We start from the raw sequence: 18,779 nt of genomic DNA on the forward strand, positions 1-18,779 counted from the left end.
CTTCTCATCTCTTTGTGACAATGGATTTGAACATAGAGAGCCTAGGCTGTACTGCTGAAACCACACCTGCAGCCCTCTTTTTTTTTTTTTTTCTTTTGGTCATGGGGCTTGAACTCTGGGCCTAGGCACTGTCCCTGAGTTCTTCAGCTCAAGGCTAGTGCTTTACCATTTGAGCCACAGCGCCACTTCCGGTTTTCTAGTGGTTTATTGGAGATAAGAGTCACATGGACTTTCCTGTCCCGGCTGGCTTTGAACTGTGATCCTCAGATCTCAGCCTCTTGTGTATCTAGGATTACAGGCATGAGCCACCGACACCCGGCTAACCTGCAGCCCTTTGTTATGATAGTTTTAGCTTTTAAATTTAGATCTTTCCCAGCTGGACACTAGTGGCTTATACCTTGTAATTGTAGCTACTCAGGAAGTGGAGATGTGGAAGATTATAATTCAAAACTAGCCTAGCAAAAGAATCCAGGAGACTCTTTTTTTTTTTTTTTTTGTCGGTCATGGGGCTTGAACTCTGGGCCTGGGCGCTGTCCCTTAGCTCTTCAGCTCAAGGCAAGCGCTCTACCACTTGAGCTACAGCGCCACTTCCGGTTTTCTAGTGGTTTATTGGAGATAGGAGTCTCACGGTCTTTCCTGCCCGGGCTGGCTTTGAACCGCAATCCTCAGATCTCAGCCTCCTGAGTAGCTAGGATTACAGGCGTGAGCCACCAGCGCCCGGCTCCAGGAGACTCTTATCTCTAACCAGCAAAAAGCCAGGATGGATGTGTAGCTGAGGTCAGAGTGCTAGCTGAGCAAACTCAAAGCTCTGAGTTCAAGTTTCAGTTCAGGGGTCTTTCCCATGATTTAATTGTTGAATATTATATAAAGCATAATTGTATATAGTTTTTAGTTTTGCACATACCTAATTTTCCAATACTCAGACTTTTTCTTTTCCCTTATTTTAACACTCTTAAGAAATTAGTTAAAAGGAGCTGGGAAGGTAGCTCAGTGGTAGAGTGCTTGCCTTGCATGAATGAGGCCGTTGGTTCTATTCCCCAGCACCACATAAGCAAAAAGAAAAAAAAGCCGGAAGTGGCGCTGTGGCTCAAGTGGTAGAGCACTAGCCTTGAGCTGAAGAGCTGAGGGACAGCACCCAGGCCCAGAGTTCAGGCCCCACAACCGGTCCCCCCACCCCCATAAAAAAGAAATTAGTTAAACCATAAATTTGAGAAGCCTCCAACTGTTACTTGTAAATTAATTTGGCTAGTCTTGGGTTCCTTGAGTTTTAGGAACTATGTAGAAGTCAGCTGAGCTATAGATAATGGTATTTGGGTTTTGTTTGGTTTTGTTTTTTGGCCAGTCATGGGGCCTAAACTCTGGGCCTGGGTGCTGTCCCTCAGCTCTTCAGCTCAAGGCTAGTGCTCTACCACTTGAGCAACAGCGCCACTTCCAGCTTTTTCTGCTTATGTGTGGTGCTGAGGAATCAAACCCAGGGCCTAAAACTATTGTTTTTGGTTCTGGGAATCAAACCCAGGATGTTGGATTTGTTAGGCAAGTGCTTTGTCACTGAGCTACATCCTAGCCTAATAATGGTATTTTCAACATTCATTATATTAGATCCTGATCAACCTCACCTGCTCCATTGCTCCCCTTTTCTTATCCCTACTCAAAACCACTCCTATAGGCTTCATTATTCTTTTTTTTTTGGTCGGTCATGGGGCCTGAACTCTGGGCCTGGGCGCTGTCCCTCAGCTCTTCAGCTCAAGGCTAGTGCTCTAACAGTGCCACTTTCGGGTTTTTTCTTTTTGCTTATGTGGTGCTGAGGAACCGAACCCAGGGCCTCCCGCATACAAGGCAAGTACTCTACCTCTGAGTCACCTTCCCAGCCCTTCATTATTCTTTTTTTTTTTTTTTTTTTTTTTTTTTTTTTTTTTTTAATTTTTTTTTATTGTAGAGATACTATACAGAGGGTTACAGCTACATGAGTGAGGTAATGAGTACACTTCCACTTCCTCTTGAACATTGTTACCCCCTCCATTGTTTTCCCCCTACCATCCCCTCCCTCCCTCCCTTCCCCAAGGTTCTTTTTTTTTTTTTTTTTTTTGATCGTGATTAAGTGATTACTTAATTTCCGGAAATTCACAGTATTGTGGAATAATGATGCTCATTTAAAGTCACAAGTTCATTCTAACTTTCCTGGAGCAAATTGTCTATCACAGTCTGTAATATATAACGGTGCTCATATGTTATATACCATATATGTGATCAGCAGCATGGGGATATTTAGTAGTGGTTCAACCAGATGAGTGGGAGTTCTTTGTTTCTTAAGTCCTGTTAGTTTTGTCATATCACCTAACATTTTGGATTCATCATCCACTTATCAGGGAGACCATGTACTGTTTGTCTCTTCGTTCTTGGCTTACCTCGCTCAACATGATTCCTTCTAGCTCCATCCATTTCCCTGCAAATGCCATTATTTTGTCATTTCTAATGGCTGCATAATATTCCATTGTGTATAGATACCACAATTTTTGGATCCATTCATCTGTGGTGGGGCATCTAGGTTGTTTCCATATCCTAGCTATTGCGAACAGTGCTGCAATAAACATGGAGGTGCACGTGTCCTTGTATATTGGTTCCTGTTGTTCAGGGTAGATGCCTAGAAGTGGTATGACTGGGTCGTAAGGGAGGTCAATCTTTAGCTTTCTAAGGACCCTCCAGACTGCTTTCCAAAGTGGTTGTATGAGTGTACATTCCCACCAGCAGTGTAATAGCGTTCCTCGTTCTCCACATCCCCTCCAGCATTTGTCGTTGGCTGATTTGTGGATGTGGGACATTCTGACTGGGGTAAGGTGGTATCTCAGGGTTGTCTTTATTTGCATTTCCTTCACCACCAGGGATGATGAACATTTCCTCATGTGTTTCTTTGCCATTTTTATTTCTTCATTTGAGAAGTCCCTCTTTAGTTCCCTTGCCCATTTAGTAATTGGTGTGTTGGGTTTGGGAGGGATTAGTTTCTTGAGTTCCCTGTATATACAGGATGTTAACCCCTTGTCTGATATATTGCTGGTAAATATTTTTTCCCAATTAGTTGGTTGTCTTTCTAGCTTGGTTGCGATAGCTTTATCTGTGCAGAAGCTTTTTATTTTAAGGTAGTCCCATTTGTCGAGTCTCTCTCCAATTTGTTGTGACCCTGGGACTCTGTTCAGGAAGTTCCTTCCTGTGCCTATTAGTTCAAGTGTCTCTCCTACTCTGTCCTGCAGTAGTTTCAGAGATTCAGGTTTAATGTTAAGGTCTTTAATCCATTTTGAGTTGATGTTGGTGCATGGTGATAGGCTGGGGTCCACTTTTAGTTTTCTGCATGTGGCTGCCCAGTTTTCCCAGCACCAACGGTTGAAGAGGCTGTGTTTCTTCCATTGTATGTCTTTGGCTCCTTTGTCGAATATCAGCTGGCTGTAGGCCTGTGGATTTATTTCTGGATCTTCTATTCTGTTCCATTGGTCTTCGGGTCTGTTTTTGTGCCAGTACCATGCTGTCTTTGTTATTATAGCTCTGTAGTAGAGTTTGAAGTTCGGCATGGATAGCCCTCCCATATTGTCTTTATCCCCTAGAATTGTTTTGGCTATTCTAGGTCTTTTGTTGTTCCATATGAATTTTTGGACTGTTTTCTGTATTTCAGTGATGTACGTCATTGGGATTTTAATAGGAATTGCGTTGATTTTGTATATTAGTTTTGGAAGTATTACCATCTTTACTATATTAAGTCGGCCTATCCAGGAGCATGGGAGGTCTTTCCATTTCCTAGTGTCTTCTGCAATTTCTTTCTTTAACTTTTTATAGTTCTCATTAAATAGTTCTTTTACATCTTTGGTTAGGTTAATTCCTAAATATTTTATTTTTCGGGAGGTTATTGTGAATGGGGTTGCTCCCTTTATTTCCCTCTCTTCCTGTACATTATCAGTGTATAGGAAGGCAACTGATTTTTGTGGGTTTATTTTGTATCCTGCTATTTTGCCGAAGTGATTTATGATTTCTAAGAGTTTGGGGATGGAGTTTTTGGGATCGTGGAGGTATAGTATCATGTCGTCTGCAAAAAGGGATAGTTTAACTTCTTCTTTTCCTATGAGGATCCCTTTAATGTCTTTTTCTTGCCTTATTGCCCTGGCTAAGGGTTCTAGGACTATATTGAAGAGGAGTGGAGACAGTGGGCATCCTTGCCTTGTTCCTGATTTTAGGAGAATTGGTTGTAGCTTTTCCCCATTAAGTATAATATTGGCTATTGGTCTGTCGTAAATGGCTTTTATTGTTTTTAGAAATGTTCCTTCTATTCCTATTTTCTCCAGAGCTTTTAGCATGAATGAATGTTGAATTTTGTCAAAGGCCTTTTCTGCATCTGTAGCGATAATCATGTGATTCTTGACCTTGGCTCTGTTGATATGTTGGATTACATTTATTGACTTACGTATGTTAAACCATCCCTGTGTCTCTGGGATGAAGCCTACCTGGTCATAGTGAATTATTTTTTTTATGTGTTTCTGGATTCTGTTAGCTAGAATCTTGTTAAGGATCTTTGCATCTGTGTTCATCAAGGAGATTGGCCTGTAATTCTCCTTTTTGGTTGGGTCTTTGCCTGGTTTGGGGATGAGTGTGATATTGGCTTCGTAGAATGAGTTTGGGATAGCTCCTTCCTTCTCTGTTTCTCTGAAGAGCTTGAGGAGTATGGGTATTAGTTCTTGTTTAAAGGTCTTATAGAATTCTGCTGTGAATCCATCTGGTCCTGGGCTTTTTTTTGTTGGAAGACTTTTGATAGCTTCCTGTATCTCATTATAGGATATTGGCTTATTTAATTGGTTAACTTCTTCTTTGCTCAGTTTGGGCAACTTGTATTTCTCTAAAAATGCATCCATTTCTGCCCGATTTTCTTCCTTTAGAGAGTATAGCTTTTGAAAGTAGTCTGTTAGAATTGTTTGGATATCTTGGGTACGTGTGGTGATGTTTCCCGTGGCATCCCTAATCCTATTAATATGGGTTTCCTCTCTTCTTTTTTTAATTAATCTAGCCAATGGGCCATCAATTTTGTTTATTTTTTCAAAGAACCAGCTTTTTGTTTGGTTTATTTTGGTTATGGTTTTCTGATTTTCTAATTGGTTAATCTCTGCTTTTAATTTGGTTATCTGGCTTCTTCTAGTAGCTTTAGGTTCCATTTTTTCCTGTTTTTCTAGCTGTTTTAATTGCAACATGAGATTATTTACTTGGTCTGTCTCCATTCTCTTGATGTGGGCACTGAGGGCAATAAATTTGCCCCTCAGGACTGCTTTTGCTGTGTCCCACAAGTTTCTTTGTGAGGTGTTTTCATTTTCATTGAGTTGTAGGAAATGCTTTATTTCTTCTCTGATCTCTTCTGTTATCCAGGCATTGTTAAGGAGTGTGCTGTTCAATTTCCATGTATTGGAGAAATTTCTGCTGTATGCTTTGTTATTGAGAGCTAGCTTGATTCCACTGTGGTCAGATAGGATACAGGGGATTATGTCGATCCCTTTGTATTTGCTTAAGTTCCTTGCATGAACTATGATATGGTCTATTTTGGAGAAAGTTCCATGAGCTGCTGAGAAGAATGTGTACTGTGTTGTTTTAGGGTGAAATACTCGGTAGATGTCAGTTAATTCCGCTTGCAGTATGGCCTCTCTTAATTCGGTAGCTTCTTTGCCAATCCTCTGGTTGGTAGACCTGTCCTTTGGTGAGAGTGGTGTGTTAAAGTCTCCTAGTATTATCGTATTGGGATCTATTTTATTCTGTAAGTTTGAGAGCATTTGTTTGACATATCTAGGTGCACCAATATTTGGGGCATATAAGTTGATGATGGTTATATCCTCCTCTTGGATTGTTCCCTTTATTAATATGTAGTGTCCGTCCTTGTCTTTCTGTACTGATTTTAATGAAAAGTTTATTTTGTCAGATATCAGGATAGCTACACCTGCTTTCTTACTGGGGGCGTTTGATTGGTAGATCCTTTTCCACCCCTTCACTCTGAGTTTGTTTGTATGTTTGGCTGAGAGGTGGGTCTCCTGAAGGCAACAGATGGATGGGTCTTGTTTTCTTATCCAGTCCTCAGTTCGTTTTCTTTTAATTGGCGAATTCAGCCCATTTATATTAAGAGAAAGTATAGAGAGATGCATTGTTGTCCCTGCCATTCCGTTTTCCTAAGTTTTTCTTTTTTCCTTTCCTCCTGTGCTTGCTCAGTTAGACTTTGAGTAATGCCTGTTTGGGGCAGGCCCCAGTTCCTGGCTGCTTTCTTCAGGTTGTGTCCCCCCTCTTAGAATTCTTTGTAATGCTGGCTTAATGTTTATGAATTCATTTAGTTTTTCTTTGCTATTAAAAGTTTTCAGTTCTCCATCAAATGTGAATGCTAGCTTTGCCGGGTAGATCAGTCTGGGTTGGCAGTTATTGGCTCTCAGGGCTCGTATGGTGCTTTCCCAGGCTTTTCTTGCATTCATTGTTTGTGTGGAGAGATCTGCAGTAATTCTTATTTTTTTCCCATTGTAGTATAGCTCCTTCTTCATTTTTGCTGCATGCAGGATTGTTTCCTTATTATTCAGATCTATCATTTTTACTATAATGTGTCTAGAAGTGTTTCTCCTGGGGTCTTGCTTGTTGGGTGTTCGATAAGCTTTTGTGATGTAGTTAAGATGGTCGTTTTTGAGGTGGGGAAAATTTTCATTGATTATCTTGTTAAATAGGTGTTGCATTCCCTTGCTCTGGAATTCCTCACCTTCGTCCACTCCAATTATGCGAAGGTTAAATTTTTTAGCATTATCTGCTTGCTCTTGAATATCCCTTTGGTTTAATTTGAGTAATTTTTCCATATCTGTCACTTTTTGGTCCAGTTGGTGTATTCTGTCTTCTGTATCTGACACTCGACCTTCCATTTCATTCACTCTGTTGACAGTGGCTTCTATTGTGGTTTGCATGGAGGAAATGGATCCCTTTATGGATTCAATGTTGGTTCTCAGAGTACTGATCTCACCTCTCAATGAGGTATGCATTACCTCTAATTTGGCGTTTATCTCACTTCTTATTGAGGTTTGTGCAGCTTCTATTTTTGCATGCATCTCTTGTTTGATACCCTGTATCTCTTTGGATAGTTCATCCTTGTGCTCTTTCAATTTCTGATAAATTTCTCGCTTTATTTCTTGAGTCATTGCCTCCAGCAACCCTTGGAAGTAGCCTTTGTCTTCCATTCCTGCTTTGCTCCCACTGGGGCTCTCCCCTGTGTGGCTGCTGGCTTTTGGGGTGAGCTTGCTGTCCTGGGTGGTAGTAAACCTTGTGATTTTTCTCTGTGATTTTCGCATGGAGGTTCAGGAGACTGCTCTTCAATTTTGTTTTGGTGTGTCTGTCTTTGCTTGGTTGCTGATTCTGTATTGGTAGAGAGAGTCTGTGCCTGATCTGGGTTCTGTTGGGAGCCTATTTCCAGCTGCTATTCTGACTTACTTAGGATTCTCAGCTCTCTGCTGTAGATTGCTGACAGTTCCTGCCTTTGGAAGGGTTGAGCAGCCTAGACTGCTTGTGTTTGCTCCTACGGGTGCTCTTGTGAAGAACAGATGCTCTGGATGCACTCTCCCAAATGCTGGAGTCTGCTATGGGCTCCTGATGTGTTTTTGTTTATTTGTTTTGGGCTGGTTGTGGGCTTGAACTCTAGGTTTGGGTGCTGTCCCTCAGCTTTTTCAGCTCAAGGCTGGCACCCTACCGTTTGAGCCACAGCACCACTTCTGACCCTTTTTGCTTTTGTGATGCTGAGGAATCAGATGCAGGGCCTCATACATCCAAGACTATCACTCTATTGCTGAGCCGCCTTAACAGTCTGAGCTCCTGCTTACTATCAGGTGCTGGCAGCCTGTGTTGCCCAATTCCCAGTCTAGGGTATATGGGTGGAGTTTTGGTGGGGTTTGGGCTTCTCTTGTCCTGGGCCTCCAGGTCTTTTGTTGTCACAGGCGTGCTTCCCGGGGGAGTGTTGTTTCCTGGTTTTCTCCCCTCTGTTGAGGCGTATGCTCAGCTTTTTACTTCAATTGGGAGGAGTTGGTTGTGTTGTTCAGGCGCCGGATCCCCGGGCTTGGTTCCGGCCCCAGCCTGGAGCGCGCTTGTTAGGCCTGTGCTGATGTGTATACCCCCTAGGTTATACAGCCTGGGGGACACAGTTCAAATTTCTTCTACTGTTGGTAGTCTTGACCCAGGGGCGCTGTTCCTGGCTTGGGCATTTAAGCTCCCTTCCAGGGGTGCTCTTGCTCTAGCCTGGCCAGCTGAGTGTGCTCCACGGGCTGGTGGAGCTCTCAAACAGTTCCCAGTTTTAGTGGGTCCTGTGGTCCGGGTGCTGGGGTAGGGAGTCTAGGTCAGGGTCTGGGGATTCCCTCCAGCTCTGGTCTCCCTTGAGGGATACACTTCCCCTGTGGGGTACTCACCCTGGAGCTGGTTGTTTCTGTGTGGTGTAGGTCGTCAGTTGTTGTTGCAATCCGGGCTGGGTTGGGCGGTGGTGGCTCTGTGTGATTCTTTTCTGTCTCTGCCTCTGTCGAAGCTGTTGGGTCAAGAGTGTCCACGCTCAGGCAGCTTCTTCTCGGTACCTCTGGGGCCCAAGTGACCCCGCCGGGTTGTTGCGATCGTGATCGGGCGGGCGGGTGGTCTGCAGACAGGACCCTTTGTCGCGCAGAGCCGCTTTGGCGGGATGGAACCTCTCTGCTCGGGTGGAGAGTGCTGGATCGTTGCGATCGCGATCAGGCGGGCCGGGTGGTCTGCCGCAGGTCCTTTTGTCACTCTGCTGATGCCGAGCGGCTTTGGCGGGATGGAGCCTCTCTGCTCGGGTGGAGAGTGAGGGGTGGGGGTGGGATCCTCGTGGAGACTCCCGGCTGGTAGGTTTCTCTGTTCCTGGCGATCTGCTGTTCTGCAAACCAGTACCTGATGTTCTCTTCATTATTCTTTTTTAATGGACCAATCTTCCCCTTTCATATTCCTCAACAGAATCTACCCTACCTTCTTGTCCATGTCTTCTACTTTTTTTTTTGTGCATTAATTAAACCAAGGGGCTTCACCATGGTATTTTGGATATCATACATTATATTTTGTTCAGAATAACTCTTCATTATATTTTGTTTAGAAATAACTTAGTGCTTTTTCTTTCCCCTCCCCCAACCTCAGCTTTCACTGAGATTGCTTTTGTCATCTTCATACATAGTTACAGTGTATTTTGTTGTTCTGTTTTTGTTTTTGCCAGTCCTGGGGCTTAAACTCAGCTTGGACTCTATCCCTGAGCTTCTCTGTGCTCAAGGCTAGCACTATACTACTGGAACCACAGCACAGCTTTTTCTATTTATGTGGTACTGAGGGATCAAACCCAGAGCTTTGTGCATGCTAAGCAAGCACTCTACCACTAAGCTACATTCTAAGCCCATACAATGTATTTTGAAATTACCTTGACCTTTCCTTTTCTCATTCCCTTCTCATCTCCCCAAATAGTCCCATAATTGTGTGCGTGTGTGTGTCTGTAATATACAAATATATAACATTAGTTTTGATGTTGTAAATGGACTTACTCTCTTGATCTCATTCTTTTGGGCTATTCATAGCAAGTATAGAGAAATTTGCTTTTTTTGTTGTTGTTGTTGTTGGTCATGTGGCCTGAACTCTGGGCCTGGGCGCTGTCCCTCAGCTCTTCAGCTCAAGGCTAGCGCTCTACCTCTTGAGCCACAGCACCATTTCGGGATTTTTCTGCTTATGTGGTGCTGGGGAATCGAACTCAGGGCCTCATCAAACAAGGCAAGCACTCTACCACTAAGCCACCTTCCCAGCTCCCTTTTTTTTGCCGGGGGTAGGGGGTGGGTGGGGGAGTCGGTCATGGGGCATGACCAACTCTGGGCCTGGGCAGTGTCCCCCAGCTCTTCAGCTCAAGGCTAGTGCTCTACCACTTCAGCCTCAGCACCACTTCTGGGTTTTCTGGAGATAAGAGTCTCAGGGACTTCTTCCCCGGGCTGGCTTTGAACCATGATCCTCAGACCTCAGCCTCCTAAGTAGCTAGGATTGTAGGCTTGAGACACTGGCGCCCAGCTAACCTTTATAAAACTTTTAAGCATGGAACATGCTATAGATTTCTTAGATCCTTTTTAGTAGTTTAAGGGAAAGTCCTTTATCAACTTTGAACAGTGACTGTTGTTCTTAATTTACTGTGGGTTTTTCTGTTTCTTGTTTTATTCTGGCCCTAGGGCTTGAACTCAAAACATGAATGCTATCCCTGAGTTTTGTTTTTGTTTTGGTGCTGGTCATGGGGCTTGAACTCAAGGCCTGGGCACTGTCCCTGAGTTGTACTTGCTCATGGCTAGTGCTCTACAATCTGAGCCACAGTTCCACTTGGGCTTTTTTTGGGTGGTTAATTGGAGAGGGTCTCAAGGGAGCTGGGTGCTCTCACACCTGTAATTCTAGCTACTCAGGAGGCTGAGATCTGAGGATCAGGGTTCAAAGCCCTGGCAGGAAAATCTGTGAGACTCAAGAGTCTCAGGCCCAGAGTTTAAGCCCCATGACTGACCCCAAAAAAAGACTCTCAAGGACTTCCCTACCCAAGCTGGCTTTTGAACCATGATCCTTAGATCTCAGCTTCCTGAGTAGCTAGGATTACAGGCATGAGCTACCAGTCAGTGTCTGGCTATCTCTGAGATCTTTTTGTTCAAAGTTAACTAGGATTCTACCACTTGAGCCACAGCTCTACTTCTGGCTTTTTGTGTTTATTGCAGATAAAAAATCTTGGGGACTTTTCCTGTCTTGTGGACTTTACTGCCTCTGCTAGCTCCATGATCCTCAGATCTCAGCCTCCTGAATAGCTAGGTTTACAAGCATGAGCCACCAGCACTCAGCGTTGATAATTATGGAAGCTTGTTGGATTTTGTCAAATGCTTTTTGTACATCTATTTAATTTATGGTGTGTTTACATGTGTCCATGCCTGTATGGAGCTTGAACTTCAGGACTCATGCTCTAGTTAGGCTTTTGGGCTCATAGCAGGTGCTCTACCACTTGAGCCACAACTCCACTTTGAGCATTTTGCTGGTTATGGAAGTAAAAGTCCCAGATATGTCTGCTTGGGCTGGTTTAAAACCATGATTCAGATTTCAGATTCCTGAGTAGGTAGGATTATAGGCCTGAGGTACTGGCCTGTGGCAGTTTTAGGTTTCTTTATCCTTACTGATTTCAGATGTTAAACTAATCTTGCATTTCTGAAATCCTAAATCTTCTTTTGTGTTGTTACTTCTAGTTGCAAAACCTTTTTTTTTTTTTAAGGAAGGATTTATTTTGGTTCGTGGTACCAGAGATTCAGTCTGCAGTTGACAGTTGGTTGACCCCAGAGGCTTGGGCTAAATGTCAAATGAGTGAGAATGTATAGTGGAAGTTCATGGCAGATAGGAAACAGAGGAGGGGAAATCAGATTCATGTTTGATCTGCTGGATAATGCAGCTTATGTTGTCTGTCCATGATGCTGATAATGGTTTGCTTCACCATGGAGTTAGGACCACTGAACTTACCCTCTCCTCTACCCATTCTTCACCATGCTTTCTGTTCCTGGTACTGAGCATAATTCTTTTTTTTTTTTTTTTTTTTTTTTTTTGGGGGGGGGGTCCGGTCGTGGGGCCTGAACTCAGGGCCTGGGCGCTGTCCCTCAGCTCTTCAGCTCAAGGCTAGCACTCTACCACTGGAGCCACAGCTCCACTTCCGGCTTTTTTCTTTCTGCTGATGTGGTGCTGAGGAATCGAACCCAGGGCCTCATGCATGCAAGGCAAGCGCTCTACCACTGAGCCACCTTCCCAGCCCCTGAGCATAATTCTTATTGGTCACTCAGCCCTAGGGCTTATAAGACTAGTTGCAAATTCTTGGAGAGGATTTTTGTTGCTAAAGTGTTATTAAATTCTCATAAAATGGGTATTTTTATCAGTTGTCTGATGTTCTTTGTTTTCTGTTTGACAGTAATGGATCTATTTTAAAAGCCAAAGGAGATGAAGCTTCCTGTTTATCTGTGGCATGTCTTTATGAATTGCTTGAACTTAGAGCTGTTGTCATATTCTTTCAGAATTTTGAATTGTTGAGGGGCATGACTCCTATCAGAGTTATTTTTGGAAAAGGTACTGTGTAATCACATACTAATGAGTGTGTTTGATAATGTTGAACAGGCATGTGGAAGAATTCAGCCCCAGAGCTGTCTACACCAGTGGCAAAGCATCCAGTGCTGCTGGTTTAACAGCAGCTGTTGTGAGAGATGAAGAATCTCATGAATTTGTCATTGAGGCTGGAGCTTTGATGCTGGCTGATAATGTAAGAACATCTTGTATTCTATATAGTTTTTTTTTTTTTTTTTTTTTGTCGGTCCTGGGGCTTGAACTCTGGGCCTGGGCATTGTCCATCAGCTCTTCAACTCAAGGCGAGCGCTCTACCACTTGAGCTGCAGCGCCACTTCCGAACATCTTGTATTCTTGGATCTAAGGAATCAGAATACTCCCTATTCAACCTGTAACTGGTTATCTATATAAATAGATATGTATGCTGGTATATATTGCAATTATCTGTGTCTTTTATATAGATCACTTAAACCTATGTGTGCATGTAAGTTATGGCAATACACGCTTATATTCATTGTATTCCACCTTCCATCTCTTTGTAGCCTAAAAATGCTGAAGTGACCCTGGCTCCCTTGACACTAAGGGCTAGTATCTGGGTTTTTTTGTGTGTGGTTTTTATTTTTGTTTTGTTTTTGTCTTCAAATTTTTTTTTTTTTTTTCTTCAAATTTTTTTATTGTGATTAAGTGGTTACATAATTTCCCAAATTTTACAGTATTGTGGGATAGTGATGCTTAGTTAAAGTCACAAACACATTCTAACTTTCATGGAGCAAATTGTCTATCACGGTTTATAACATTTATGAGTTCTATGAGCTTTGCAGTACAGTTATTTCTTCCATATCGGGTGATGTTTTCTGGGTTTTTTTTTTTTTTTAGTCAGTTATGGGCCTTGAACTCTGGGCCTAGGTGCTGTCCTGAGCTCTTCAGATCAAGGCCCAGTGCTCTACCACTTGAGCCACAGTGCCACTTCTGGTTTTCTGGTGCTTAACTGGAGATAAGAGTTTCATGGCCTTTCCTGCCGATGCTGGCTTTGAACCACAGTCCTCAGATCTCAACCTCCTGAGTAGCTAGGATTACAGGGTGAGCCACCGGCACCTGGCACTTCTGCCTTTTCAAATATTTATGTGATACTGAGGAATCGAGCACCGGGTTTCATGCATGCTAGGCAAGCACTCTACCACTAAGCCACATTCCTGGCCCTATCTATATATTTTCAGTTGGCTTTTGGCTCTGAAACCACTCAACTATCTTGCTTAAAAGAGGGAATTAGGACTATTTAACTATTTGACTTGTTTGAAGTTCTCTGGACATAAATTTGTTAGTCGTTTTTATTACATCTTCAAGACAGTTTTAATGCTGCATGTATGTTTGTTATAGGGTGTGTGTTGTATTGATGAATTTGATAAGATGGATGTGCGAGATCAAGTTGCTATTCATGAAGCTATGGAACAACAGACCATATCCATCACTAAAGCAGGTGTAAAGGTATGAGTATCCTTTTTTTTTTTTTTGGTCGGTCATGAGGCTTGAACTCTGGGCTTGGGCGCTATCCCTCAGCTCTTCAGCTCAAAGCGAGTGCTCTACCACTTGAGCCACAGTGCCACTTCCGATTTTCTAGTGGTTTATTGGAAATAAGTCCCTCGGAGTTTCCTGCCCAGGCTGGCTTTGAACCTGGATTCTCAGATATCAGCCTCCTAAGTATCTAAGATTACAGGCGTGAGCCACCAGCACCAGGCTGTGTATCCATTTTTGTTCCACTGCATTGTGCTTAAACTTTGTAGATTAGTGTAGTAATAGAGAAATCCATTACTTCACCATGTGTTGATGTTTTTAAGATGGAAAATACATCCCTGAGAACTGTCAGTCCAAAATGAAGATTAAGATACTGTGTAAAATATTTACTGTGTTAAAATAATAGTACTAGTAAAAGGTTGAGCATTTCATTTCTCAAAACTAAACATTGACAGATTATTTAACAAAATTAAATATTGTAACCCTTATTAGAAAGAATCTTAAATTTTCAAATACAGCAATAGATTTGAACAGAGAAAAATGTATTACACAAAAGTAGAAATCTAAAGAAGATATTCCCCTTTAATTTCTCAGCACAGAAAACTGTTATATATTGGGTATATGTCCTGTTATGACATATTCCTGTTAGAATAAGCAAGTACAAAAATTAATAATCAATTTCATTTTTGGCAATCTTTCCATACCAGCACATTCTAGATCAACTTTTATTTGTTTTTATGCCATGATATTCGAGGGTATATATCTTTAGACTCTGCTAGAGTACTGTTGTGGACTAATTTTCAGTGTCTTGTATGATGAACTATAATGAACATTCATGAACACATTATTTTCTTTTACCTAATTGTAAGATAAATGCCTAGCAAAAGTACTTGTTTAAACGATGTACACAAATACCACCAGCTTTGTGCAGGAGTGCCTGTTTGCTGTACTAACTGTATATTACCAGATTTTAATTTTGATATTAGTGGGTAAAATATTGCTCATTGTTTTAGACATCAGTTTTTTGTTTTTTTTTTTCTTTTGCGATTAGGCAACTTTGAATGCCCGGACATCCATCTTGGCAGCAGCAAATCCAGTCAGTGGACACTATGACAGGTCAAAGTCATTAAAACAGAATATAAATTTGTCAGCTCCTATCATGTCTCGATTTGATCTCTTCTTTATCCTGGTTGATGAATGCAATGAGGTAACCACACGAGCTGTTCGTTTGCTTTGCTTTATTTCCAATTTGAATAATTGAGCAAGCAAGGCTGAAGGGTCACGCTCAACAGCTGGTACATGTACATACATTGAGCTTTCATTTCCCTTGAGTAGCATAAGAGTGAGCAAAGGAGTTAGTAAACAACTTCAATATGGTAATTTTAATTGCTGGATCTATACAGTGATGTCGAAAATAGTTTTGGGGTTTTGTTACTGTTTTTAAATCTCAAAAGAAAGGAGTTACAGTTGATTGCCAGCCCACTAAGATTTCCCCCCCTCCTTGTTTTTGTTTGGGTTTTTGTTTAGGTTCTCTATGTAGGCTAAGTTGACCTCAGAGTTAGGATCCCCTTGTCTTAACCTACCAAGTTTTGGGATTATAAGTGTACGTTCCCATGCCTAGCTTCTCTGAAATTTTTTTTTTGGGGTCTGGTCATGGGGCCTGCACTCTGGGCCTGAGCGCTGTCCCTCAGCTCAAGGCAAGCGCTCTATCACTTGAGCCACAGCGCCACTTCCAGCTTTTTTCTTTTTGCTTATGTGGTGCTGAGGATCGAACCCAGGGCCTCATGCATGCAAGGCAAGAGCTCTACCACTGAGCCACCTTCCCAGCCCTCTCTGAAATTTAAAAAAAAATTTTTTTTTTTTTTTTTTGGTCGGCTGTGGAGCTTGAACTCTGGGCCTGGGCGCTGTCCGTCAGCTCTTCAGCTCAAGGCAAGCGCTCTACCACTTGAGCTACAGCGCCACTTCCGGTTTTCTGGTGGTTTTATTGGAGATAGGAGTCTCACGATCTCTCCTGCCCGGGCTAGCTTTGAACCACGATCCTCAGATCTCACCCTCCTGAGTAGCTAGGATTACAGGCGTGAGCCATCAGCGCCCGGCTTTAAAAATATTTTTATCTGACTTTCCAATTAGCTTAGAAGAAATTAGGATATCAGTTTTCTTCCAAATTATAAGTCATTCATCTTCCTATTTCTTCCCCAGGTTGTGTAGTTCTTAACTGATGATCAGTACTTTTAACACTTAAGTAAATTTCTTTATTTCCTCGTTACCCCTCCAAAAAAACAAAATTAGATGAAAAATTCTAAGATTATTTGTAATTAAGCTTATAGTAGAGATAGCTAATGCTGTATGTAAGCTGTACTTTTAAATTGCTGAGCATGAAGATTTTTCCATTTGAGCAGACACAGTGTAAAACTTGGAATGGAACTTTTAGATACTAAGTAAAACCTGGCTTTCATTGTGTTCATAAATGAGTTATTAGAGTATCAATTTATAAATCTTTAAACTTTTTAGATAGTAAATTTTTTTCTCAATTAAAAATATTTTTTAGGTTTAAATTCTTTTTTGGTTGGTTGTGGGGCTTGAATTCAGGGCATAGACACTGTCCCTAACTTTTTTTTTTTTTTTTTTTTTGCCAGTCCTTGGCCTTGAACTCAGTGCCTGGGTACTGTCCCTGGGCTTCTTACTCAAGTCTAGCATTCTACCACTTGAGTCACTGTGCCACTTAGCTTTTTCTGTTTTTATGTGGTACTGAGGAATCAAACCCAGGGTTTCATGCATGCTAGGCAAGCACTATACCACTAAGCCACATTCCTGGCCCTCCTTAAGCTTTTATGTTCAAGGCTAGCACTCTACCACTTTGAGCCATAGCGTCATTTCCAGTTTTCTGGTGGTTAATTGGAGATAAAAGTCTCATGACTTTCCCACATAGGCCGGCTTCAAACTGAGATCCTCACATCTCAGCTTTCTGAGTAGCTAGGATTACAGGCATGAGCTACCAGCACCTGGCTGAGTTACAGTTTTTTACTTTCCATCTTTAGTTGGATAGAGGGATTTCATTTCAAATTATTTATAAGCCCAATGCATATTGATCTCTGTCACCCCTAATACTAATGATTAAAAATATGAGCCTGGTGCTGATTGCTCATGCTTATTATCTTAGCTACTCAGGAGGCTGGAGGCTGAGATTCAGAGAATCGCAGTTTGAAACAAGCCTAAGAAGAAAAGTCTATGAGACTCCATCTCCAGAATAACCAGGAAAAAAGCTAGGCTAGAGGTTTGGTTCATATGGTGGAGTACCAGCTAAGTAAGCATGCTAATAAAGGAAGCACAAGGGACTGATTTTATCCACAAAATAATAATTTAAAAGTGTTGCAAGAAATATATAGAACAAGTTCAGAAGAAATAGTATATAGAAAACCTAGACGACCTTTTTCTTATTTGCTATCTGTCTATACATTTTTCCCCCTGGTGTTAACAGTAATGTAGCAGCCAAAGTTGAAGCAAGACTATTTAAAACCCTGTCTCTGCTATTCACTGTATCCATAGACAAAATTACTTAAGCTTTTTGGCCTCAATTTGCTTATCTATAAAATAAGGTTACTATCATCCACTTAGCTTACTAGAGCATATAACAAGAGCCCAATAGTATCTTGGCTCTACAGTGGTTATTGAAGTCAGTTAATTCTTTCAAGAGTATTTTTATTTTTATTTTTTTTGGGGGGGTCTGGTCGTGGGGCCTGAACTCTGGGCCTGGGCACTATCCCTCAGCTCTTCAGCTCAGGGTTAGCGCTGTACCACTTGAGCCATAGCGCCACTTCCAGCTTTTTTTCTTTTTGCTTATGTGGTGCTGGGGAATCGAACCCAGGGCCTCATGCATGCAAGGCAAGCGCTCTACCACTGAGCCACCTCCCCAGCCCCTTCAGGAGTATTTTTAAACTTACCAAAAATTTCCTCAAAAACTTCATTCTTATGTTTTCAGTAATATATTAGCATTTGTTCTTACTGCTTAAGATAGTCTGCATTAGTGCTGTGACAAATTTCTTGTTTTGAATTAGGTTACAGATTATGCTATTGCCAGGCGTATTGTAGACTTGCATTCCAGAATTGAGGAATCCATTGATCGTGTATATTCCCTTGATGATATCAGAAGGTATCTTCTCTTTGCACGGCAGTTTAAACCCAAGGTAATCTGCTCTTTTGTACTGGGATATGGAATAATATGTATTAAAGTTGTGTTTATTTTAATTATGATTTGTTTCTTCAGAGAGGTTGAAGGGAGTTTTCTTTTAAATCAGAATAATTCTTTTTCTTTTCTTTTCTTTTTTTTTTTTTGTCAGTTGTAGGGCTTGAACTCTGGCCCTGGGCACTGTCCGGTAGCTCTTCAGCTCAAGGCTAGGGTTCTACCACTTGAGCCACAGTGCCACTTCTTGTTTTCTGAGTGGTTTATTGGAGATAAGAGTTTCACAGACTTGCCTGCCCAGGGTTGGCTATGAATTGCAATCCTCAGATCTTAGCCTCCTAAGTAGCTAGGATTGCAGGCATGAGCTACCAGTATCTGGCTAAATCAGAATAATTCTGTTTATTAGATACTCAACTTTCTACACTATACTTTCTATAGGAGAAAAGTTTTAGGAAACTGAACATCCTCTTTTTTTTTTTTTTTTTTGCCTGTCATGGGGTTTGAACTCTGGGCTTGGGCGCTGTCCCTCAGCTCTTCAGCTCAAGGCAAGCGCTCTACCGCTTGAGCCACAGTGCCACTTCCGGTTTTCTGGTGGTTTATTGGAGATAAGAGTCTGTTCACAGTCTTTTCTGCCTGAGCTGGCTTTGAACCATGATCCTCAGATCTCAGCCTCCTGAGTAGCCAGGATTACAGGCGTAAGCCACCAGCGTCTGGCTGAACATCCTTTTATTTCAACTATTACTACTAGGAATCTTGCCTAAATCAATAGATTAAACAAATGCTCCTAAATCTTTCTCTGAAAAAAAAACAGCAGAGTCCTGAACTATTATGGTGAATTTTTTTTTAATTTAATTTTATTATTATGGTGAATTTGAACTACTGTTTCATTGTAAAATAGTAAAATAGGAGTCAGGGCAGGCAGAGTGGCTTAAGTGGTAAAACACCTGCCCTAGCAAGCTCCACA

General features: G+C 41.8%; 1 protein-coding gene and 1 non-coding gene across 2 annotated transcripts in view; one reads left to right on the forward strand and one right to left on the reverse strand.

Annotated features, from left to right (window-relative positions):
- The window catches only part of Mcm6 (minichromosome maintenance complex component 6), a 50,008-nt gene that overhangs the window by 18,637 nt on the left and 12,592 nt on the right, over window positions 1–18,779 (forward strand). Inside the window, exons 9-12 of the mRNA XM_070023875.1 lie at window positions 12,178–12,319; window positions 13,501–13,608; window positions 14,687–14,842; window positions 17,691–17,819. Of these exons, the coding sequence (XP_069879976.1) occupies window positions 12,178–12,319; window positions 13,501–13,608; window positions 14,687–14,842; window positions 17,691–17,819 (535 nt within the window). The remainder of the gene's footprint in view (window positions 1–12,177; window positions 12,320–13,500; window positions 13,609–14,686; window positions 14,843–17,690; window positions 17,820–18,779) is intronic.
- Window positions 17,478–17,546, reverse strand: Trnaa-ugc (transfer RNA alanine (anticodon UGC)). The gene has a single exon. It is a non-coding gene; the product is annotated as a tRNA-Ala (tRNA).

Source organism: Dipodomys merriami, unplaced genomic scaffold, assembly GCF_024711535.1.
Source record: "Dipodomys merriami isolate MVZ:Mamm:240054 unplaced genomic scaffold, mDipMer1.0.p SCAF_1, whole genome shotgun sequence".
Classification (NCBI taxonomy): domain Eukaryota; kingdom Metazoa; phylum Chordata; class Mammalia; order Rodentia; family Heteromyidae; genus Dipodomys; species Dipodomys merriami.